At 64.0% G+C, this 18,511-nt stretch overlaps 1 protein-coding gene across 4 annotated transcripts in view; it reads left to right on the forward strand.

The window, feature by feature from the left end:
* Positions 1 to 18,511, forward strand: part of Katnip (katanin interacting protein) — a 141,700-nt gene that overhangs the window by 106,748 nt on the left and 16,441 nt on the right. For all 4 annotated transcript variants that reach the window (XM_071605631.1, XM_027948690.3, XM_027948688.3 and 1 more), the window contains 5 exons: positions 6,762 to 7,620; positions 11,087 to 11,212; positions 13,412 to 14,125; positions 14,275 to 14,480; positions 16,048 to 16,135. In XM_071605631.1, the coding sequence (XP_071461732.1) occupies positions 6,762 to 7,620; positions 11,087 to 11,212; positions 13,412 to 14,125; positions 14,275 to 14,480; positions 16,048 to 16,135 (1,993 nt within the window). The remainder of the gene's footprint in view (positions 1 to 6,761; positions 7,621 to 11,086; positions 11,213 to 13,411; positions 14,126 to 14,274; positions 14,481 to 16,047; positions 16,136 to 18,511) is intronic.

Below are 18,511 nucleotides of genomic sequence, written 5' to 3' on the forward strand. Positions count from 1 at the left end.
TTTGGGGGGAGTCCTGGGGACAGAACCCAGCACTTAACCAGGAGCCCCACCCCAGCCTTTCTTATACTTCATTTTGAAACTGGGTCTCACTGAGTTGCTGAGGCTGGTGTTGAACTTACCGTCCTCCTGCCTCAGCCTCCCGCGCTGCCGCCACGCCTGGCCCCTCCTCCTTTCTAACGCCCGCTGGTGGCGCGGCTGAGCCTGTGCATCCTCCCCAGCCCTCAGCCTCCCTCGGCCCCGGCACTTCCTGCGCTTCTCCCTGGGCGTGCGCTGGGCCCTCCCTGGCCTACCTGGACCTGGCCTCTGCCCACCCGCTGCCCTCCTGGGGTTCCTTCCTCACTCCCAAGGCCTCCACCTGTACCGTCCCCTGCCCTCTAGGTCACCTCAGAGAACTGCCATTTCCGTCTGGAACTCTCCTTCCCAGTCCAGCTCCTCCTTCCCCGTCTGCCCACGGGCCCAGGACCTCGTCCCCGTCCCCCTGCACGTGCTCCTGGCTCAGTCTGGCCCAGGCTCTGTGCAGGCCCAGCCCTGCTACCTCTCACCAGGGCAGGGCAGCCCCGGGGGTCAGCAAGGTGCCCTGGTCCAGCGGAGCCAGCCTGCTGAGGGGGTGAGCCAGGGTCTCTGGCTGCAGGGCCCTCGGGAGCAGAGGTCCTCTGCGGCCAGGCCACCCCCACCCCGCCACGGGGCCAGGCGGTGCCCAGCTCTCAGGCCGCGGATCCGTGGTTCATTTCAATCGTGAGGTTCTGCATGAGAACGTGGGTCCCTGGCCGCACGCCACAGGCTCTGGCGAAGGCGAGTGCCCCCATGTCCCCGTCACGGTGGCACCGTTGTCCTTACACTGCACTGCCTGTCCTTTGTGGCGTTTGCCTGGGCCTTGGGTGCATCTGCCTTGGTGACCTCTTCCCCTCCTGGACCCCGAATCTGGCTCCCTGCCCTTCCGTCCGGGCCCCACGTTCTCCCCTGCCCGGGCCTGGGCTGCCTGGACGCCGCCTGCCTGGGGACAGCCCTGCCTCAGGGTGCCCGGCTCTGCCTGGGCCTCCCTGCCCCGCCTGCCTGGGCCCTCTGGCCGTCTCACACACCCCCAGCCGCCCGAGGGTGTTCCTGGGTCCCGAGCCCCGGGTGTCCCACGCCAGCGCCTCCTGCAGCTCCTTCTGTGTGGCCCTCGTGCTCCACAGCCTGAGTCACCAGACAACCTCTGGAAATCGGCTTTGCAAGAGCTGGTGACATTTCCCCTGGACTCTGAGGGCATGTGTCCCTGGCTGCCAGGCCCCAGTGCACTCTGCCCACTGGGTCTGTGACCCTCACCCACAGCCGGATGAGACCTCCCCACTTGCCGCCTCTGAGTCCTTCTCTGGCCAGGGCCCCAGCAGGCCCCGTGCAGTGCTGGACTGAATAGCATTGCTAACTGTGCGGGGGCCCCGGCACACCTGCACAGGTGACGTAGCAAGAATTCTCGCCTGGAGTGGTGACATGCGCACCTGGCATCCCAGCCGCTCTGGAGGCTGAGGCAGGAGAACTGCGAGTTTGAGGCCAGATTTGGCAATTTAGTGAGGCTCTAAGTAACTTAGTGAGGCTCTGCCTCAAAATAAAAAATAAAAAGGGCAGAGGATGGAGCCCAGTGGTAAGTGCCCTTGGGTTCAATCCCTGGGACCAAAAAAAAAAACGCTGGGCATCCCCAGAGCAGACGGGCCCCCTCCTGTGCCAGCCTCTGCCAGGAGGGCGGGTGCTGCTCTGGGCCACGCCGGCCCCACAGCCAGCAGGTGCGCACAGCCAGGCAGCGGCCTGGGGCAGGACGTGACGGCCGCTCGTCTCCTGCGCCTGTGTGTGTGCAGGTGGCATTCGGGCACTCTGCCTGTGCCAGCCTGTTGGTTCTGCACAAAGATCCTGTCAGAAGGGGCTGCAGCCACCAGCTCCATTCCACAGATGGGGACACCGAGGCCCAGAACACAGAACACCTGCTGGTGGCCACACGATGACCAGCAGGTGGCGCCCACCACAGGGCCCCTTGAGAGAGCGAGCGCTGTGCCAGGCTGAGGGCAGCGGTGGCTGGGCACTCCAGCTCTGGCCCCTGCTGGCAGGTGGCCCAGGTTTCCCAGCAAGGCAGAGTGGGTGGAAAGTCCCCGTTTCGCGGACCCCCGGCTCATTCTGCAGTTAGTAAATGCTGAGGGCCACACGGGCAAGTGTCAGCCACAGGGCCACCAGCGTGTGACCTCGTCTGTCAGATCCCGTCCATGTACATCATCCTTGGGGTCCATAATGTTGGGCAGGGTCCAGAATGATCCGCCCGGAGCCTGGCATGTCAGTGCTTATTGAGTGTCACAGTGTCCCCTCATTTTGTCCCCTTTCAAAAAAACAAAGTGTCCATGTCATGAAGGACAGTTTGCCTTGGACTTCCTCCCAAGTGACACAGAGAGACCGCTGAGTCCTCCTCCCAGAAGAACCGAGCTGCAGTGGGGGCGGGTTCAGCCCCAGTGCTGGGCTCACTGGACAGGCATCGGCCCCGGCCTGTCCCCAAAGCCCTCCTGCCCTGGGGACAGGCTGCTCCTGTGGCTCAGGCAGTGGGCACCGGGACCCAGGCTGCCCACCAAGCTCTGTGCTCCGCAGGAAGACCCTCCACCTGGGTCAGGGAGGCGGGGGCAGGGCAGGCCAGGGGCTCCCGGGAGGATCTGCCCTTGAGCCAGTCCCAGTGTGGCTGGTGACCGGACAGGCGCCCTCCGCACCCCCGTAACCCAGGGTCAGGTGGGCCTAGGAGGGGATCCGAGGCCCAGCCTCTGGTCTGGAGCCAGCTTCAGGGCAGAGCGTGGGGGGGCAGCCCATGTTCTGGGTGTTGGATGTCGTGGGCCAGGCGTGGGGGTGTCTCATGGGCCAGGCCTGGGGCGCCTTCAGCATGGGCCCGGGCTGGACGTGCGTGACGGGCACCCTGCACGCGGGACTCAGGCTTAGCCACGGCACTGCCCCAAAGCAGCTGGGCTGGCAGCACTGAAGGCAGATGTCGTCCCCAGGGAAAGTGCCTTGAGTGTCACAGCCCAGGGCTCAGCTTTGGGTCTTGTCCTGGTGGAACCGCGGGCGTCCATCAGGCTGAGCAGCTGGTCTGTTCTGGGAAGCGAGCCGCGTCGCACCCGGGCCAGGGCAGGAGGGGCCTGGGAGCTCGTGAAGTCACTGAGATGGAGACGACACGTGTGTCGCGGTATTAAAACAGTGTCGTCCCAGCACGGTTCTTGTGAGGCTGAAGGAGGGTAAGGCCATCCGGGGCGTGGGAAAGGGCGCCCGTGAGCCACGTGCCAGCCGCGGAGCTCCAGAGTGTCCTTCAGAACTTCATTCAGGGGCCTCCAGGCACATCAGAAGGTGCGAGTGTCCTGGTTAACGGTGAGGAAAGGCCCGCACTGGGACGGCAGAGGGCGCGGGCACACAAGGCCCCGAAGGCGAGGCGAGGTTGGGCCCCTGGGTTCTTGGCCATTAGGGCAAGGAGGACCGAGCCTGCAGCTGGAGCCTGGTGACACCAGGGAGGACACAGGCTGGTTCTTGAGAATGAGAGATGTCCCCCAGATCCACCCCAAAGACACGGCTGGCCCAGAGCGTCACTGAGAAGAGGCCAAGGCGTGACCTGCAAGACCCGCCCCCGCAGGTGCTGTCCCATACGGCTTCCTGGCACGGCCCTGGAGGTGGCCACGTGGACATGTACAAAAGACGGTGGCCTTCCCTTCCTGCAGGTCCCACATCTGGAACTCACCCTCCCGTGGATGGAGAAGGTCCAGGAGGAATTCCATTCGTACAGTGTCACAGTTATTCCCAGAGCATTCACAGGGTGTCGGGTGTCATGGTCAACCTGGAGGTGACGGGAAGAGCCCGCGAAGGTGTGCAGAGGTCGTGTGAGGGGCGGGAGCCCCTCGGCTGGAGCTACATGAGTCCTGGCATAAATCCACCAGGTCCCTAGAGGTGACATCAGGAAGGATGTCCCTTTAGAGGTGGACACCCACGTCCACCTCACTGTACTCGGTGACCCTCTAGAGGGAGAAGGTCCACGGGGACTTGATTTTCAATGTGGGGCTCAGAGTTCCACTCTGCAGGTGACTGCACCCCAGGCCAGGTTGGCACAAGCCAAGATCACGTTGCCTTGACCCAAAGGGAGGTGGCACTCAGCACCTCGGGCACGTCAGCCAGAGTGGCCTCCCACAGCTGGCCGTGAGACGTTGGTGTCCTGAAGCCCACCTTGCAAAGCTGTTCCAAGGACCGCGTGGGCAGCAGATGGCTGGAGGTCAGGTGGGCCCCTGACTGCCCATGGAAGGGAGGTGACGCGTCTTGGTAGCAGACATCCCGTAAGGAAAGCCGGGAGGCCCACCTGGTGCCTGCACTGGACAGAAAGGCCACCCCGCCGCCTCCTGAGATGAGTGCGTGTCTCGCCAGAGGTTTCCAGGTGGCGATTTTGCAGAACTAGTCGTTGAGAGCTGCCCGCGCTGTCCTTCACCAGGAGCCTCCTGACCACCCTCGGGTGCGCGGCCCTGCGCCTCCGCCCACAGAAGGTGCCTCCCTAGGGACCCGCGGGAGAGCCCACTTTTCTGACAGGTGGCAAATAGCAGCTGCCACCCGCGATTGGATGATTGACGCCTGGTCCCGTGGCCGAGGCGGGCTCCAGCGCTCGCTCCTGTCACTCTGGGGACCTCACCTCGGGATCTAGGCTCAGTCAGAGCTGCTCACCCTGGCAGAGCGGGCATCGCGGGGTCCCAGATCCCAGGCCCAGGGGACCAGGAGCCAAAGCAAGGTGGGCACGCCCTGGGGTGCAGCCAGCAGCGGCCACCCTCCTGATGCGCCTCTGCAGAAGAGCCCTGTTCAGTCACTCACGACCCCAAAGTCGCTGCCGAGGGCCTACTATGCACCAGGCCCGGGACATGATGGGCAGGCCCTCTGCTGTCCTGGGCCTTCACTTGGAGCGGGGAGGAGGGAGCGAGCGAGGCCATTTCAGGGACAGAAAGGAAATTGAGGAGGGACAGGGAGGGACAGGGGAGCCCGGAGGTGGCCAGGAAATTCCCCAAGACAGAGCCTGGGGCAGTTAGGGGCCTGCAGGAGCGACCAGGGTGGGGAGTGGCTGAGCCAGATGGCCAGAGGTCTCCGAGGCCAGGTCACACACGCGGCTCTGGTTTGGGGCCTTGGGTTTGGGCGGAGGCAGTTCCCAGCGGGAGTGGCCGTGATGGGAGGAGGCTGTTGGAAGGACTGGGCTGCTCTGGAGGGAGCGGGGCGTGCGCAGGGGCAGGCGGGTGACAGTGCTGAGTGGAAGCAGAGAGACCAATTAGGAGGCGATGGCAGTGTCTCCGGGAGAGATGACGGTGGCCTGCGCTGGGGCAGCCGCATCTTGCGGAAGAGGTCAGATTCGGGGCAGTTTGGAGAGAGCCAGGGCTCGCTGACAGCTGGACGTGAGCGAGAGGCGGAGGGGACCGGGGTCTCTGGAGAGGCTGAGTGGGGAGCTGTTACCAGGTGACGGTCCAGTCTGGGAAAGGCAGATGGAGAGCTCTGTTCGGGGCGTCCTGCTGAGACGCCTCCTAGAGACCCGGGGGCCAGGGGCCAGGGGGGTGTTGATCTCACTTGACTTGGATGGAGTGACAATGTGGCATGAAAGGAGTCAGGCAAGAGGGGTCCGTGCCGCCCCATTCCTTTTATATAACACTCTGGACAACGCAGGGCACCGACCAGGGTGGCAGGACGACAGGTGGTTGCCCAGGACAGGGGGGGAGGCGTGCGGAGGGCAGGAGGGGGCCGTGGGTGACAGGCACGTCCCTTATCCTGAGCATGGAGACTCCTCACGTGGTTCCTGTAACGCGTCCGCCTGCTGTGCTGGACACTCGGTCCCACGACACCCTGAGGCAGACGCAGCAGGAGCCAGGGAGGTGGGGACAGGAGGAGAAGGAGCCCAGGAAGCTGGGTGGGCCCTTCAGTGAGGGTCAGTGCCAGCTGAGTGGCCGGGATCATCCCATCAGCCCACGTTCCCTCCTTCCCTGTGCAAAGGAATCATCTGGAAACTTGCTAGGACAGAGACCCTGGAAACCGTGACCAAGCCCAGGGCGCATCCCCAATGTCCCTCCCCTGAGTGGGACATTTGCCCGTGCAGTGACAGCACTGTGCCCTGGGGAGGCACAGACTTCAAGCCGTGTGAGTGCCCCAACCCCAGCCTTAGGAGGGACATGGCTGAGGCGCGTCCCTTGGAGAGCCCCAGTAGGAAGGGGCCCAGCCGCCCACAGCAGTGACCAGCTCAGACACTCCTGGGGGTCCCCTTCCCTTGGGATCATCCACCAAATGTGCATTAGGCCCTGTCTCGGGTGCTGCTCTCAAGACACCCAGTGAGCTGCTGTGGAGCCCAGGCGCTGTGTCCTGCACGGGCGGTGGCCCTAGGGCTCAGGAAGCCTGCGCAAGGACCCCTCAGAGGCGGTGAAGAAACTGTGACGGGCTGGCCGAGCGGGCGACTGTGGAAAGTCAGCTCTGGTGGCAACGTGAAGTCAGGCTGGAGCAGCGAGAGACGGGGAGCAGGGAGGCCAGTTAGTAGCCTGTTACAGATGTCCCCGCAGGAGGTGACGATGACAAAGACAGTGTCGGCCGTGGCTTTAGGGATGTCCCTTGATTCACAGAGTCCGTAGCACTCTGCACAGAGATGAGGCCGGGCCTTGGGTGACACCCTGCTGAAGGCCCGCCAAGTCCCGCTCACCAGCCCACGATTTCCTTTCCCTGACCCGTGAAGGGGCGCGTCCTCACCTTGTCGAACCTTGTGTTTCCAGGACCTCGACGTTGGTGTCAGGAACCTGAAGCTTTATGTCAACGAGAGCCTCATCTTCGAGGGCGCGTTGCAGAAAGGAGACGGGGCGGCGCCGGCTGGTCACACTTTCCCCGTGGACCTGGAGCCCGAGAGGAGCGAGGGCGCCCTGGACGCCACTCGCTGTAACGGAGGCAGAGATGCCCCCCAGGTGGCCGGCAGGGACGGGGACAAGGAGCCCAGCCCCACCGGCTCACAGCCCGCAGAGGCCTTGATGGACGTCAAGTTTTCCCCACGAGGAAATCCATCTGGTGGAAGGGCGAGTCCTCCTGGTGGCACCAGAGGTGACCTGTCCAGGTCGGAGGAGGATCTGAGGGTGTTGGCAGCGCCTGCCCCCACGGGCCGCGTGCCCAACGCCCCTCCCTGCCCGCCCCCTCTGGACAGGGAGCCCCCGCCACCCCAGCAGCTGGGAGGCCTCACGGGCAGGGGGTCCTCTGAGCCTCCAGGGAGGACGCCCTGCTGGCTGCGGCCCTCTCCCGTGGGCGAGGCCGGGCAGAAGGCAGCGGGGAAGCCCCGGCCCCTGTGGCTTGGCCCTGGGGAGCCGCTGGGCCAGGAAGGCCGTCCCCCATCCGAGGACACCACTGGGGAGACCCCTGGAGAGCCCAGGGCCAAGGACAAAGGCCCCCAGTACGACCAAGGGCAGGCGACCAGCGGGACTGCCATCGCCAGGGAGAGGCCCCAGAGGGAGTCACCCAAAGTCTCCAGTGACGACCTGGACTTGTTTGGCCAGCCCCCCACCAGGGGGCGCCCTGCCAGTGGGCGGAGGGGCCCGAGGAAGGAGGCCCCCGGCAGTGGGCACGGGGACGACCAGGCAGCCAGCCGAGGTAAGCCCTGGGGCCGTCCAGCTCGGTGCCACCGTCCTGCACCTCTCGTGGCAGAAGCCACTTAGCTCCCTGGACCTCAGTTTCTCTATCTGCAAAATGAGGGGATTGGTGGCCACCGGTGGCCGCAGTTCCACTGCCTCAGGGTCCAGAGAGGCGGTGCCAGTGAGAGAAGTGGGCGGGCGCTCTGTTGAAGACATACACATAGGTGTCATTGTCCCCAAGACGCGTCCCTTGGCCTTGTTCTCCAGCATCGCCTGGGTTAGTTCCACCTTTGGACATACTGGCCTCTGGCTCCTTCACCTGGCCCTGGACAGTACCCCCGTGCGCTGCTCGCAGTCAAGGCTGGCCTGGGCCTGGGAGGGACCTCAGGGAGTGGCAGGGACTGCAGTGGCCCGCCCGGGAGGCCCCACAGGGCGCCGCTGGACCTCTCCTTTTCTCGAGAAGCGGGGCTGAGGAGGAGGCGTACTTCCCACACTGGTGACTGACGGAGAGTGTCCCTAAGCCACTGTGTGTCCCAGGAAAGCGCCATGTGTTGGCTGGGCTCACGGGAAGCGGCTGGGCTCTGCCGCACACCGTCCTGGGGCTCTCAGCGCTGCGCAGCCACCTGGCCCAGCCAGCACTCCACCCCGGAGCCTCCGTGTCTCCATCTGTAAAATGGGCTGAACCCCCCCCAGTGCTGCAAGAAGCAAGTGGGATGATGGGTGGCCTCAAAGCAGGGCCACGGGGCCGGCCACAGGGCCACGCCAGCGGCAGCCAGGCTTGGATACGCTCGTGCGTCCTTCCCATCCACCGAGCGTCCCACCTGCCACATCGCGCTCACCCCAGGTGCTTCCCTGCACCAGGTGGGGGCACGCGGAGTCAGGCTGCAGGGGCATGTGTCCCCCAGCTCCTGTACCCGCCACCCACATCCTGGGCAGTCTCCGTTTCCCGTCTTTAGAGGACGCTCGGCCGTACCCACACGCATTCCGGGGGATCCAGGGCTTGGCACACGGGGCACCCCGCAGACCGCAGCAGCTGCGCTCGCCCCTCCCCGCACGCTCAGCCACCTGCCTGCTCTGATTCTGCCTCTGGGTGGCCCGTCGCTCTCTGGGTCACATCAGCATCCCCTGCATCAGTGTTTAGTGGCCCTGAGCCGTCACTCCAGACACCAGAGCAAGTCCCTGGGCTCTGAGCGCCTGCCTGAGCGGAGCTGCCCCTGTGGTCCCTCTCTGGTCCCTCAGACCTCCCTGCCCCCCCTGCGAGCCTGGGGGTCGGGAGCCGAGTGGAAGGGAAGAATCGGGAGCTCTTTGAGCCGGGCTTGGTGCCCACGCCTGTAACTTCAGCAGCTCTGGAGGCTGGGGCAGGAGGATCTCAAGTTCAAGGCCAGCCTCAGCAAGTTAGCAAGGCCCTAAGCGACTTAGTGAGACCCTGTCTCAAAATAAAAAGGGCTGGGGACGTGGCTCGGGGTAGAGCAACCCAGAGTTAAATTCCCAGCATCGAAAAAGAGGGAGAAACCGAGGCAGGTCCCCGGCTTATGCAGTGAGGGAGGGACAGTGTGGGGATGGAGCAGGGAGGGCTGGATCCATGGCCTCTTAGCTGCCAGCCTCTGGCCCAAGCACCTTCCCGGGTGACCTTGAAGCCCCACGTGAGCCCCACTTTTAAGTGTGAGGTTTAAGGTGTGTTCCTGGGTCACAGCTGCTGACCCCAGGTGGAGTGGCCCTGGCGTCCACACTCGGAACCGCTGACTCCCGTGGCCTGTTGCCACAGCCACCGTTGGCCCCCGCCCCAGGAGAGCCAGGCAGCTCTGAGCCTTCCTGGCAGACAGACCACGGGCCCCGGGAGTCCCGAGGAGAAGCGATCCTGTAACCCCACCAGCGCGGGAGACCCCATCTCCCCGGGCCCTCGCTGCTTGGCTCGGTGACACGTGAGCGTTGAGCCCGTGGGACTTGGTGCTTGTTAAGATGCTCGTGTTGGAGGGTTGCCCCGCGACCCAGAGCAGACCCACGCGCCCTCAGGAGACGCGCTGCCCGAGCCCCCCACGGCGCTGGGCTGCCTGAGCCCCCCAGGACTGCAACAGTGCGGCCTCCGTGAGGGAGGCCTGAGAGGCCACGTCCCCAGGCCAGTCCCCAGAGCTCCTTAATGTGACGACATCGGCCTCGGAGGAGCACCCTCGCCAGGCCAGATGGCTGCAGGTGACACGTCCGTCCACCCAGCTTGAGCAGGGCGGGGTGCTATTGGGGGACGTTCAAAGAGCACCTCGCCCCAGGGCAGGAAGGCCACCCCTGGGAACTGGGACCAGGAAGGTGGCAGGAACCTAGGCCCCAGCTCCCTGTGCTCCCAGGGCCACTGGCCGCTCGGCCTCTCTGTGGCCCGTGTCCTCCCCTTCCCGAGACCGGCTCCCTGCTCTGTCACCAGTGGCCTCACGGCTCTCAGTGACCATGTCCCAGCTCTGGTTCCAGCAGCAACCCCAGAGGCTCGGGGTCAGGCGTCTACTCCTGTCGGGTCAGCAGGGGCTGAGGCACCACTGGCTGGCGTGGACGTGGCCGTCTGGGGTGTCCCTGGTGCGTCTCCATTCCCTGTCTGGGTGGCCATCAGGTGTGTGTGAGTGGCAGTGAGCGAGCGTCTCGTGCTGCCCTCGACCCTCATCCACCCAAGTGCTGAGCTGGGCAGCTCCTGTCAGACGTCCCTCCCAACCTGTGTCCCTGCAGGCGGAGGGACACACGGCCTGGGGCGGGGGCTGGGGGCTGGCGTCTCCCAGTGGCCCAGGAGAGAGTCCCCACTCCTCTGCTTCTGTACCAGCATGTGCGACTCAGGACGAGGGTGGGGGACGGGCTGTGAGCAGGGTCCCTGTGGGTGGGGGATGGGCTGTGAGCAGGGTCCCCATGGGTGGGGGACGGGCTGTGAGCAGGGTCTCTGCGTCACTTAGACCCAGTGCCCTCGGGCGCCGTCTCCCTGGTGTGCTCGCAGCCAGCCAGGCCGTTCCTCCTGGTCACGGAGACGGGTCACTTGAAGCCGAGTCCCCACGGTCCACACGGACTCCTACAGATGTCCAGCCTCGCTGCTGGAGGGGACAGGCCTCCGCCCAGGCTCTCCCCCAGCAGATGAGGGAGGGGAGGAGGCGGGAGCTGGGGGGCGGCAGAGGAGGGCACCCTCGGCCTCCAGGCCTGCTCTGGGGACGGGGGCAGGGACAGGCGGCCACCTCCCAGGCTCTTCCGGGCACTGGGGCTGAGCTAAGCCCAGTGCATCCCTGGAGCAAGGGGGAGCCACAGAGAGGGCCTGTCCCAGGAGGGGACGGGAAGGGCAGCCAGGGCTCTGGGGGAAGGGCAGTCCTGGCAGAGGGCACAGCAAGGGCCGGAGGCAGGAGGAGACTCGCTGGGCAGAGGGCGGCCTGGCCGCAGAGGACTGGGAGGGACGGGGCTAGCGGGTCCTGCTGGGCACAGTCCAACCTGTGGGCACTGAGGGTAGCTCATCTTCCTTCTCGGCGTAGGACACACGGTGCCCATTAGAGGGGTGGATGGCAGCTCCGTGGAAACTGAAGACACAGTGTGGACAGGGCTGGGCCTACCGAGCGGTCACCAGAGCTGGACGACGGAGGAGGGAGCCGGACCTGGAGGTATGGGGTAGAGCTGCGCCTCTGTGGGCCCAGGGGCTGGGACAGGAGGCTGCACCAGGAGAGGACCAGGGAGCTGGGACCTGGCCTGGGGACACTCCCAGTAGGATGTGGCAGGTGGCCCTGGTGTGACGGAGGAGCTGGCAGCTAGAGAGTGGTGTGTCTCTACAGTGGAGGAGGGAATATCAGACGAAAGAGGTTTGCCTAGGGTATTAGGCATGAGACGAAGACTGCGGAAAGGCCCGGAGTCATAGTCCCCTGGAGAAGGCTGTGAGTTCTGGGAACAGTGGGTTCCCATTGATACAAAGGACAGAAGGCTGCCAGAGGCATGGCTTCAGGCACGGCTTGATCCAGGAGCTCAGCTGTCATCCTGTCCTCCTCCCCACTCCTCAGCTCATGCTCCCTGTGTCATTCCCTCCTCAGGCAGGTTCCCTGCCATGTAGCAAAATGGACCCTGGCAACTCCTCCCCCACCAGCCTCCTGTGGCCAGTTCAAAGAGCCCATCTTTGAGTTCTGCTGGAAAGGGGATGCGGTCAGGATCCACTCAGTCTGGGTGGCCTGAAGGTGGGGGACTCTCCAAAGGACAATCAGAAGTTGTTTCCAGAAGAAAGGGGAGGCTGCTGGGGCTGGCCAAACAGCAGCAAAGAGGACCAGGTGGCCGGGGGCAGAGGGACAGTGGGCCAGGCCTGGAGGGAGGGCTCAGGCACTGCCCTCGTCCTGTGTCACAGTGAGACGGGCTGCCTGAGTCTAGAAGGAGGAGACAACTGACCGCAGCACCCCTCGGAGGCCGGGCCCGGGGCCCAGGGCACAGGAAAGGGGAGAGGCCACGTCAGTGTCACTGGATGCTGTTTTCTCAGAGTGACACCTGGAGATGGTGGTTGGCTGCTGCAGGGCTCTGAGGACCGGCCACTGCTTGAGGCAGGTGTCAGGGCCTTGATCTGTCAGCACGCCCTGAGAGGGCTGCCGGTGTCCTCGACGTGCTCAGGACACAGGCGATAGCCACGTGTGGCAGCCGAGCCCTTGTGACACACATGTTTGTCGGCTTGTTTACTTTTTTTAGTTTTTGGTACCAGGGGTTGAACCCAGGGCGATTAACCACCAAGCCCCACCCCAGCCATTTTTATATTTTATTTAGAGTCAGGGCCTCACTGAGTTGCTTAGAGTCTCACTGAGTTGCCCAGGCTGGCCTCGAACTCGTGACCTTCCTGTCTCAGCCTCCTGAGCCTTGGGATTGCAGGAGTGCCCACCATCACCACTTTGTCCACTTTGTAGAACAGCATTGTTTTCTGCTTCTAAAAGTAATACAAGGGCTTAGAAGATGAAGGTGCAGAGAAGAAAACAGACGTCCTTCCCACTCACCCCCAGAAGCGCTCACTGCTAACACCGGAGCGCATTGCCCTTGCCCAGTCACGTCTAACTGCTTGTCCAGCTTTTTCCCATTGATTGTTCATTATGAGCTTTGGGGACACTGTTGGAGTCCCATGGCTACGCAGCCTCAAATACAATCCCCCGCCCCTGAGGGCCAACTCAGACCATAGACAGCAGCGTCCCCCAGCCTTGAGAGCTCATCAAGGGGGCCGCTCTGGCAGAGTTCTTAACGTGCCCAGTCTCCCTGTGCCAGCTCTCCGTCACTGTGACAGAATGCCTGAGGTGAGCAACGGACAAGGAAGAAAGGTTTCTCGGGGCTCACGTTCTGGAGGCTTTCCTGTCTTTGCTTGGCACTGCTGCCTTGGGCCCCCCTGGTGGAGGAAGCTGTCACCTCCTGGTGGCAGGGAGCAGACAGAGGAAGGAGGGCCTGGGGTGCTAAGGACTCTCCAGGGCGACCCTGTGACCTGGCTTCCTCCACAGACCCCGCCCCAGGAGGTTCCACCACCTCCCACGAGCACCGTGGGCCGGGGACCAAGCCTCCAACTCACGGGTCTTTGGAGGACATTGAGGACCCAAGTACACCCTTCCCTTGATTGGTGTGACAGTCACGCCAATCAAGGTATGGGGGTGGGGCTTCTAGACTCGGGTGATGGAGGACAGTGTTGTGCAGACCCAGCATCCGACGGGCGGTCCCAGGTTCTGTGCACGGGTGGCCTTGCTCTGTGTTGGCGCCGTGGCACCGAGTGCAGGATGGTGACACCTGAGCTGTCCCTGCAGGCCCAGGCCACGCTGAGTCAGTCTCTGAGGTCCCCCCTCCCGTGTCCTCTCTTACAGAAGACACGCGGGCCGCCCGGGCGCGCTGGCGCAGCGAGCAGGACCTCTCTCTGCGCGCGTCCTGGGACTCCCTCGGTGCCTTCGACCGCTCCCACCGCGGCCGCATCTCCAACCTGGACGTCCAGGGCGACGTCCTGGACGAGTTCCTGCAGCAGCAGAGGAGTGGCCGCCTCGGGGACCAGCCACCCCCCTGGAGGGAGGAGGAGCCGGGGCCCCCCAGGGGGCAGGGCGACTGCTCTGTCGACACCGAGGGCGACGGTGACTTCAAGATCCCCGTGTTGCCTTACGGACAGCACCTGGTCATCGACATCAAGTCCACCTGGGGGGACAGACACTACGTGGGCCTCAACGGGATCGAGATCTTCAGCGCCAAGGGCGAGCCCGTGCAGGTCCTGAGCATCAGGGCCGAGCCCCCCGACATCAACGTCCTCCCGGCCTACGGGAAGGACCCCCGCGTGGTGGCCAACCTCATCGACGGCGTGAACCGGACCCAGGATGACATGCACGTCTGGCTGGCCCCCTTCACGCCCGGCAAGCCCCACGCCATCTCCGTGGACTTCGCCCAGCCCTGCCACGTGGCGCTGATCCGGGTCTGGAACTACAACAAATCCCGGATCCACTCCTTCCGCGGCGTGAAGGACGTGGTGATGTGGCTGGACGCCCAGTGCATCTTCGACGGAGAGATCGCCAAGGCCTCGGGGACGCTGACGGGAGGTACAGTGTGTCTGTTGGAACGTTCTGGAAGCCCTCGGCCGCAGGGCCGACACACGCCGGGGGTGGCAGAGGTGGCCGAGCAGAAGGGACGAGGGCTTCGGGGTCCGGCTGGGTGGGCGAGCTGACCCTGTCTTCCATGACGCCTGTAGCCCCGGAGCACTTTGGGGACACCATCTTATTCACCACTGACGACGACATCCTGGAGGCCATCTTCTGCTCCGACGAGACGTTCGAGGTGGACGTGGAGGCCCCGGGCAGCCTGCAGCTGGAGGAGGTGCCGGGGAGGCCCAGCACGGCCGACGGCGAGGGCCACGAGCGCCCCTTCACCCAGGCCGGCTCCTGCGCAGACGACCAGGTGCGGCGGCAAGAATCAGGACGGTGTCCTCGAGCTGCCCGGGGCTGCTGGGACAGTCCCCATTTTCCACTTCATTTTTTGTCCTTTATGTCATCTTTCATTCCTTAATTACTATTTTTTTAATTTCCTTTAACTGAAGTGGAGCAAGTCCCCAGGTTTTAATCAAAGCAGGAGAAACAGGCTGTCGTGTGGGTGACTCAGAGGCCGGCAGTGCGGGGACTCCTGCTGGGCTCTGGGTCTGGATCACTCGTGGCTGTTTGGGTGGAAGGACAGGGAAGGCCTTTCGCAGTGACCTCACCATTGCCGTAGCGGGTGGCCCAGCTGGGGCATCTGGGGTACCTGGGGCACCGTGGGGGTCCAGGCGGGTGCGGTGAGCAGATGCCCACCCACGAGGACCCTCGGGAAGACCTGCTCGTGTCCCATGGGTGAAGTGAGACTCCGGCGGGTGAAGTGACTTCCTTGGGGACAGAAGCGCACAGTGACAGGGAATCGGGGCTGGGGCTGGAGCGGGTCACTCCCAACCTTGTGTTTTTCATCCATAAACTAATTTTTTAAAAAATAAAAGATAAGCTTCACAGCAAGGGTCAGCCAAGTCAGGAGAGGAGACCCCTCTGGCCCTCTGAGAGTGTCCTTACAAACATGGAGGGGACCTGGTTGAGGAGGAGGGGATGCAGATGCCACCGGGGGAAGGAGGGAGGTCACGGCCAGGCCTGGCTGCAGGCCTGGGTGGGGAGGGGGCTGCACGCTGAGGGCTGGCACTGGGGACCCCTCCCGGCTTCTGAGGAAAGCAGCTGCCACTCCTCCCAGGTGACATTTGCTCTTTCTTCTCATTTTTTTTCAAGAGAAGCAAAAATCTGAATTTTATGTCAAGTCTCTTAATTTAAAAACATGGCAGCCCTGAGCTCTGAGGGCTAGGGACAGCTCAGTTGGCAGAGCGCCTGCTTTCACGGCCCGGGCCCTGGGTTCAGTCCCCGCACCATGGGGGGGCGATACAAAGGCAACTATTTCAACCTTTCCGTGGGCCACCAAAGCGTGAGGTGACCTTGAGCCATGGCCTCCAGCTGGGAGTGACCTTGAGGGCTTCCAGACAGTTCCAGGCTCTCGGGGGCTGCGGGTGGACCCCCTGGTGAGGGCCGCAGGGCTCATCTTGCTGGTGACAGTGACTCTGCCTGCTTTGCACCTGCTGTCCCCATGATGAAGCAGTGGAGGCCCTTTGGCCCCAACTTTCCCAGGGAAACAGGGGGCCCAGGTCCCCCGGAGGCCCGGGGAGCCACGCAGTGGCCTGCTTGGACCTTCAGGGGCCTGAGCTGCGGGTCCTTCCCCCTTCCTGCCCCTCCGTCCACCCTCGGGATGAGCCTGTGGGTCACTCTCTGCTCAGCAGGTCTGGACACCTAGGGGGCACCTGCTGCTGGCCAGGACCAGTCCTGGTCACCGTCCCGCTAACCACGGCTTACAGGGCGGCCTCCCAGGGCCCAGGGTGCGCAGTGCGCTCTGGGAAAAGCCATGGGCTGTGTGGAGGCCACTGAGACTGACCCCGTCCCTCTGCTTCTCCCCGACGGCCGTGCAGGTCCCCGGGCCAGAGCTGCCGCCCAGCCCCCCGGTCACCCCTGTCGCCGAGGTCAGCACGCCAGAGCCCGGCATCTACCACGGGATCTGTGAGTACCCTGCGGGGCAGGCGGGGCGGCCACCTGGGACAGGGCTCCCCGGGGTCCTCAGGCAGGTGGCACCTGCGGAGACGCCAGGCCAGTGGGTCAGGGCTGAAGCCCAGGCTCAGCTCAGAGCAGGCCCGGTCCCCTCCCCGCGGCTTCTGAGAGGCCTGTTTGCATTCGCCGTGACCCTCCGTGTGCCAGGGGCTCTGACCCGAGGCTGCGGTGGGCGCCCAGCTCGGGTGAGGCGGGACCTGGGGCCCCGGTTCAGTGGCTGAGCCTCCCCCCCACGCTGCAGAGTTGGCGGTTGGCAGCCCTTGTCCCCGCTCCGGGAGGGACAGCAGAAACAGCCCAGGGCCGGGTCCTCTCACTCCTCAGGGCCGGAAATCCAGGTCCTGGGTGACTCTCCAGGTTGCTAAGTGTTGACACATTTTGTGACGTTTGGGGACACCGCGTGAGTGGCAGAAAACATGCCGAACGGCCCGCCCACCCGCGGCCAGCCGGTGACCTCTGAGCGAATCCCATCTGGCTTCCCAGATCCCCTCCCTGTCCCCCTCCAGCCAGGCCCTCTCTCAGTGCACGTCAGCGCCTCGGCCACCCGGAGTCTTCAGGCTGAGGTCGCAGCCAGCTGTGACCCCCCCTCCCCACTGTCAGCAGGCGCTGGGCAAGCTGCGGGCTGCCTGCTCTTCCTTGGCCCCTCTACATGTCACTTGCTCCCAGTTTATGTCCTGAAGACAGGAGCTGTGACACTGGGCCCGCCCCCACCCCCGTCTCAGGATGCAGCCAGCCCCCGGCTCTGGCCTCCGCCCTCTGCCCCTCCGGAGGGCTCTCCTGGCCCTGGCCTGGGCCCTTCCCTCTGCCAGCCCAGCTGTCCTCAGGGGTCCCCAGAGGGGTGCCCCCAGGTGGAGGCCGTGGGGGCTGCCCGTGGACCTCAGCTGGCGCAGGCCGGGGCCGGACAGGCGGGGTGGGGGGCAGGCCCGAGCTGCTCCTTGGGGGCTCCGGAGCTGGAGCTGACCCAGGTGACTGGGGGCCAGGTGTCCACATCCTGCCCCTCAAGTCCTTGGACAGGGCTGTCCTTGGGAGGGACGTGGCTCTTGCAGACTCAGGGGCTGGCAGCCCTGGCCCTCCCTGCTCCTCAGTCCCAGGCTGGGAGGGGCATCGGTGTCACCCTGGGTCCTTAAACACCGGCTGCAGCCCCATGTCCTGCTGAGGTCTCCCCCACTGTCCTGAGAAAGCCCCCCTCCCGCCCCAGGGTGGAAGTCACCTCCTGGCAGAGGACGGGTGTTAGGATGACCTGTAGGAAACACGCAGGAGCCTCCCAGACACTAACACAGCAGGGTCAAAGGTCACAGCGCAGGACCAGCCAGGTTTTTACGCACTACTGTCCCACGGTTTGAAGGCAACATTGGACGCTGTCATTGACAGGATCATCCCACGATAAACTGCTAAGGAATGAACCCAACAGGAGACGTGCAGGCCACTGTGATGACAGTTGCCAAAGTCTCCAGCCCCTAAAATGCTGAGCCACTCTCAAGGACTTTAGAGTAATGGACCCAAGTTTTAAAAGCCAACCTAACGTCAGGCAGGAGCCTGGCTTGAGACCCCATCCATCTCTCCCAGGCACTGTGCCAGGGCTTCTGCTTCATCCCTCTGCCCGCCCCTCAGCTCTTCCTATCCATCCCCATTCTCCAGATTCGATCAGGCAACCAAGGCACAGAGAGGTTGAGTAACCCACTCAAGGTCACACAGAATGTCCCACCGCACTGTCACATTACCTCACAGTTTTGTCAGGCCACCTCACATCAGAGGTTCCACAAAGTCAACATCCCCTGTGAAGCTGGGAAATCCCACAAGACAGCAGTCATTTCTTAGTTTGGTCTCCCAGCATTGGTCCCAATTCTTTTTTTTTTTTTCTTTTTACCAACAATAGAAACTGAATTCAAGCTGAGTTCAGCAAAAATGGGAATTTAGTGGTTTATGCAACTAAAAGGTTAGGGGTCACTAGCTTCCTGAGAAGTGGATCAGGACAAAGGATGGTACCATCAAGACTCTGTGGCCCTCTGGCTCTTGGCCTGTTTCCTGCCCCGTCCTACGTTCAGACTGTCCCCTTGGGGACTCCTGGGCGCTGGCCTCTTAGCCACCTTCCACCCAGCAACCCCAGGCGCGAGGGGCCTGCTGCTTCCCAACGGCCCACAGCCTCCCAGAGTTAAGCCTCTGGGTCCAGCTGGTCACGTGCCCACCCATAAGCCAATCACGTGGCTCGCCATGGGGAGGGAGGGGTGGGCGACGACGGCAGGGATTGGCCAGGCTCGGCCCACAGCCCCGCCCCGAGCCGCCCAGGCAGCAGGGACTGAGCTCTGCAGGGCTCCCGGGGGGAGACCAGGG

This window comes from Marmota flaviventris, chromosome 19, assembly GCF_047511675.1.
Source record: "Marmota flaviventris isolate mMarFla1 chromosome 19, mMarFla1.hap1, whole genome shotgun sequence".
Lineage (NCBI taxonomy): Eukaryota > Metazoa > Chordata > Mammalia > Rodentia > Sciuridae > Marmota > Marmota flaviventris.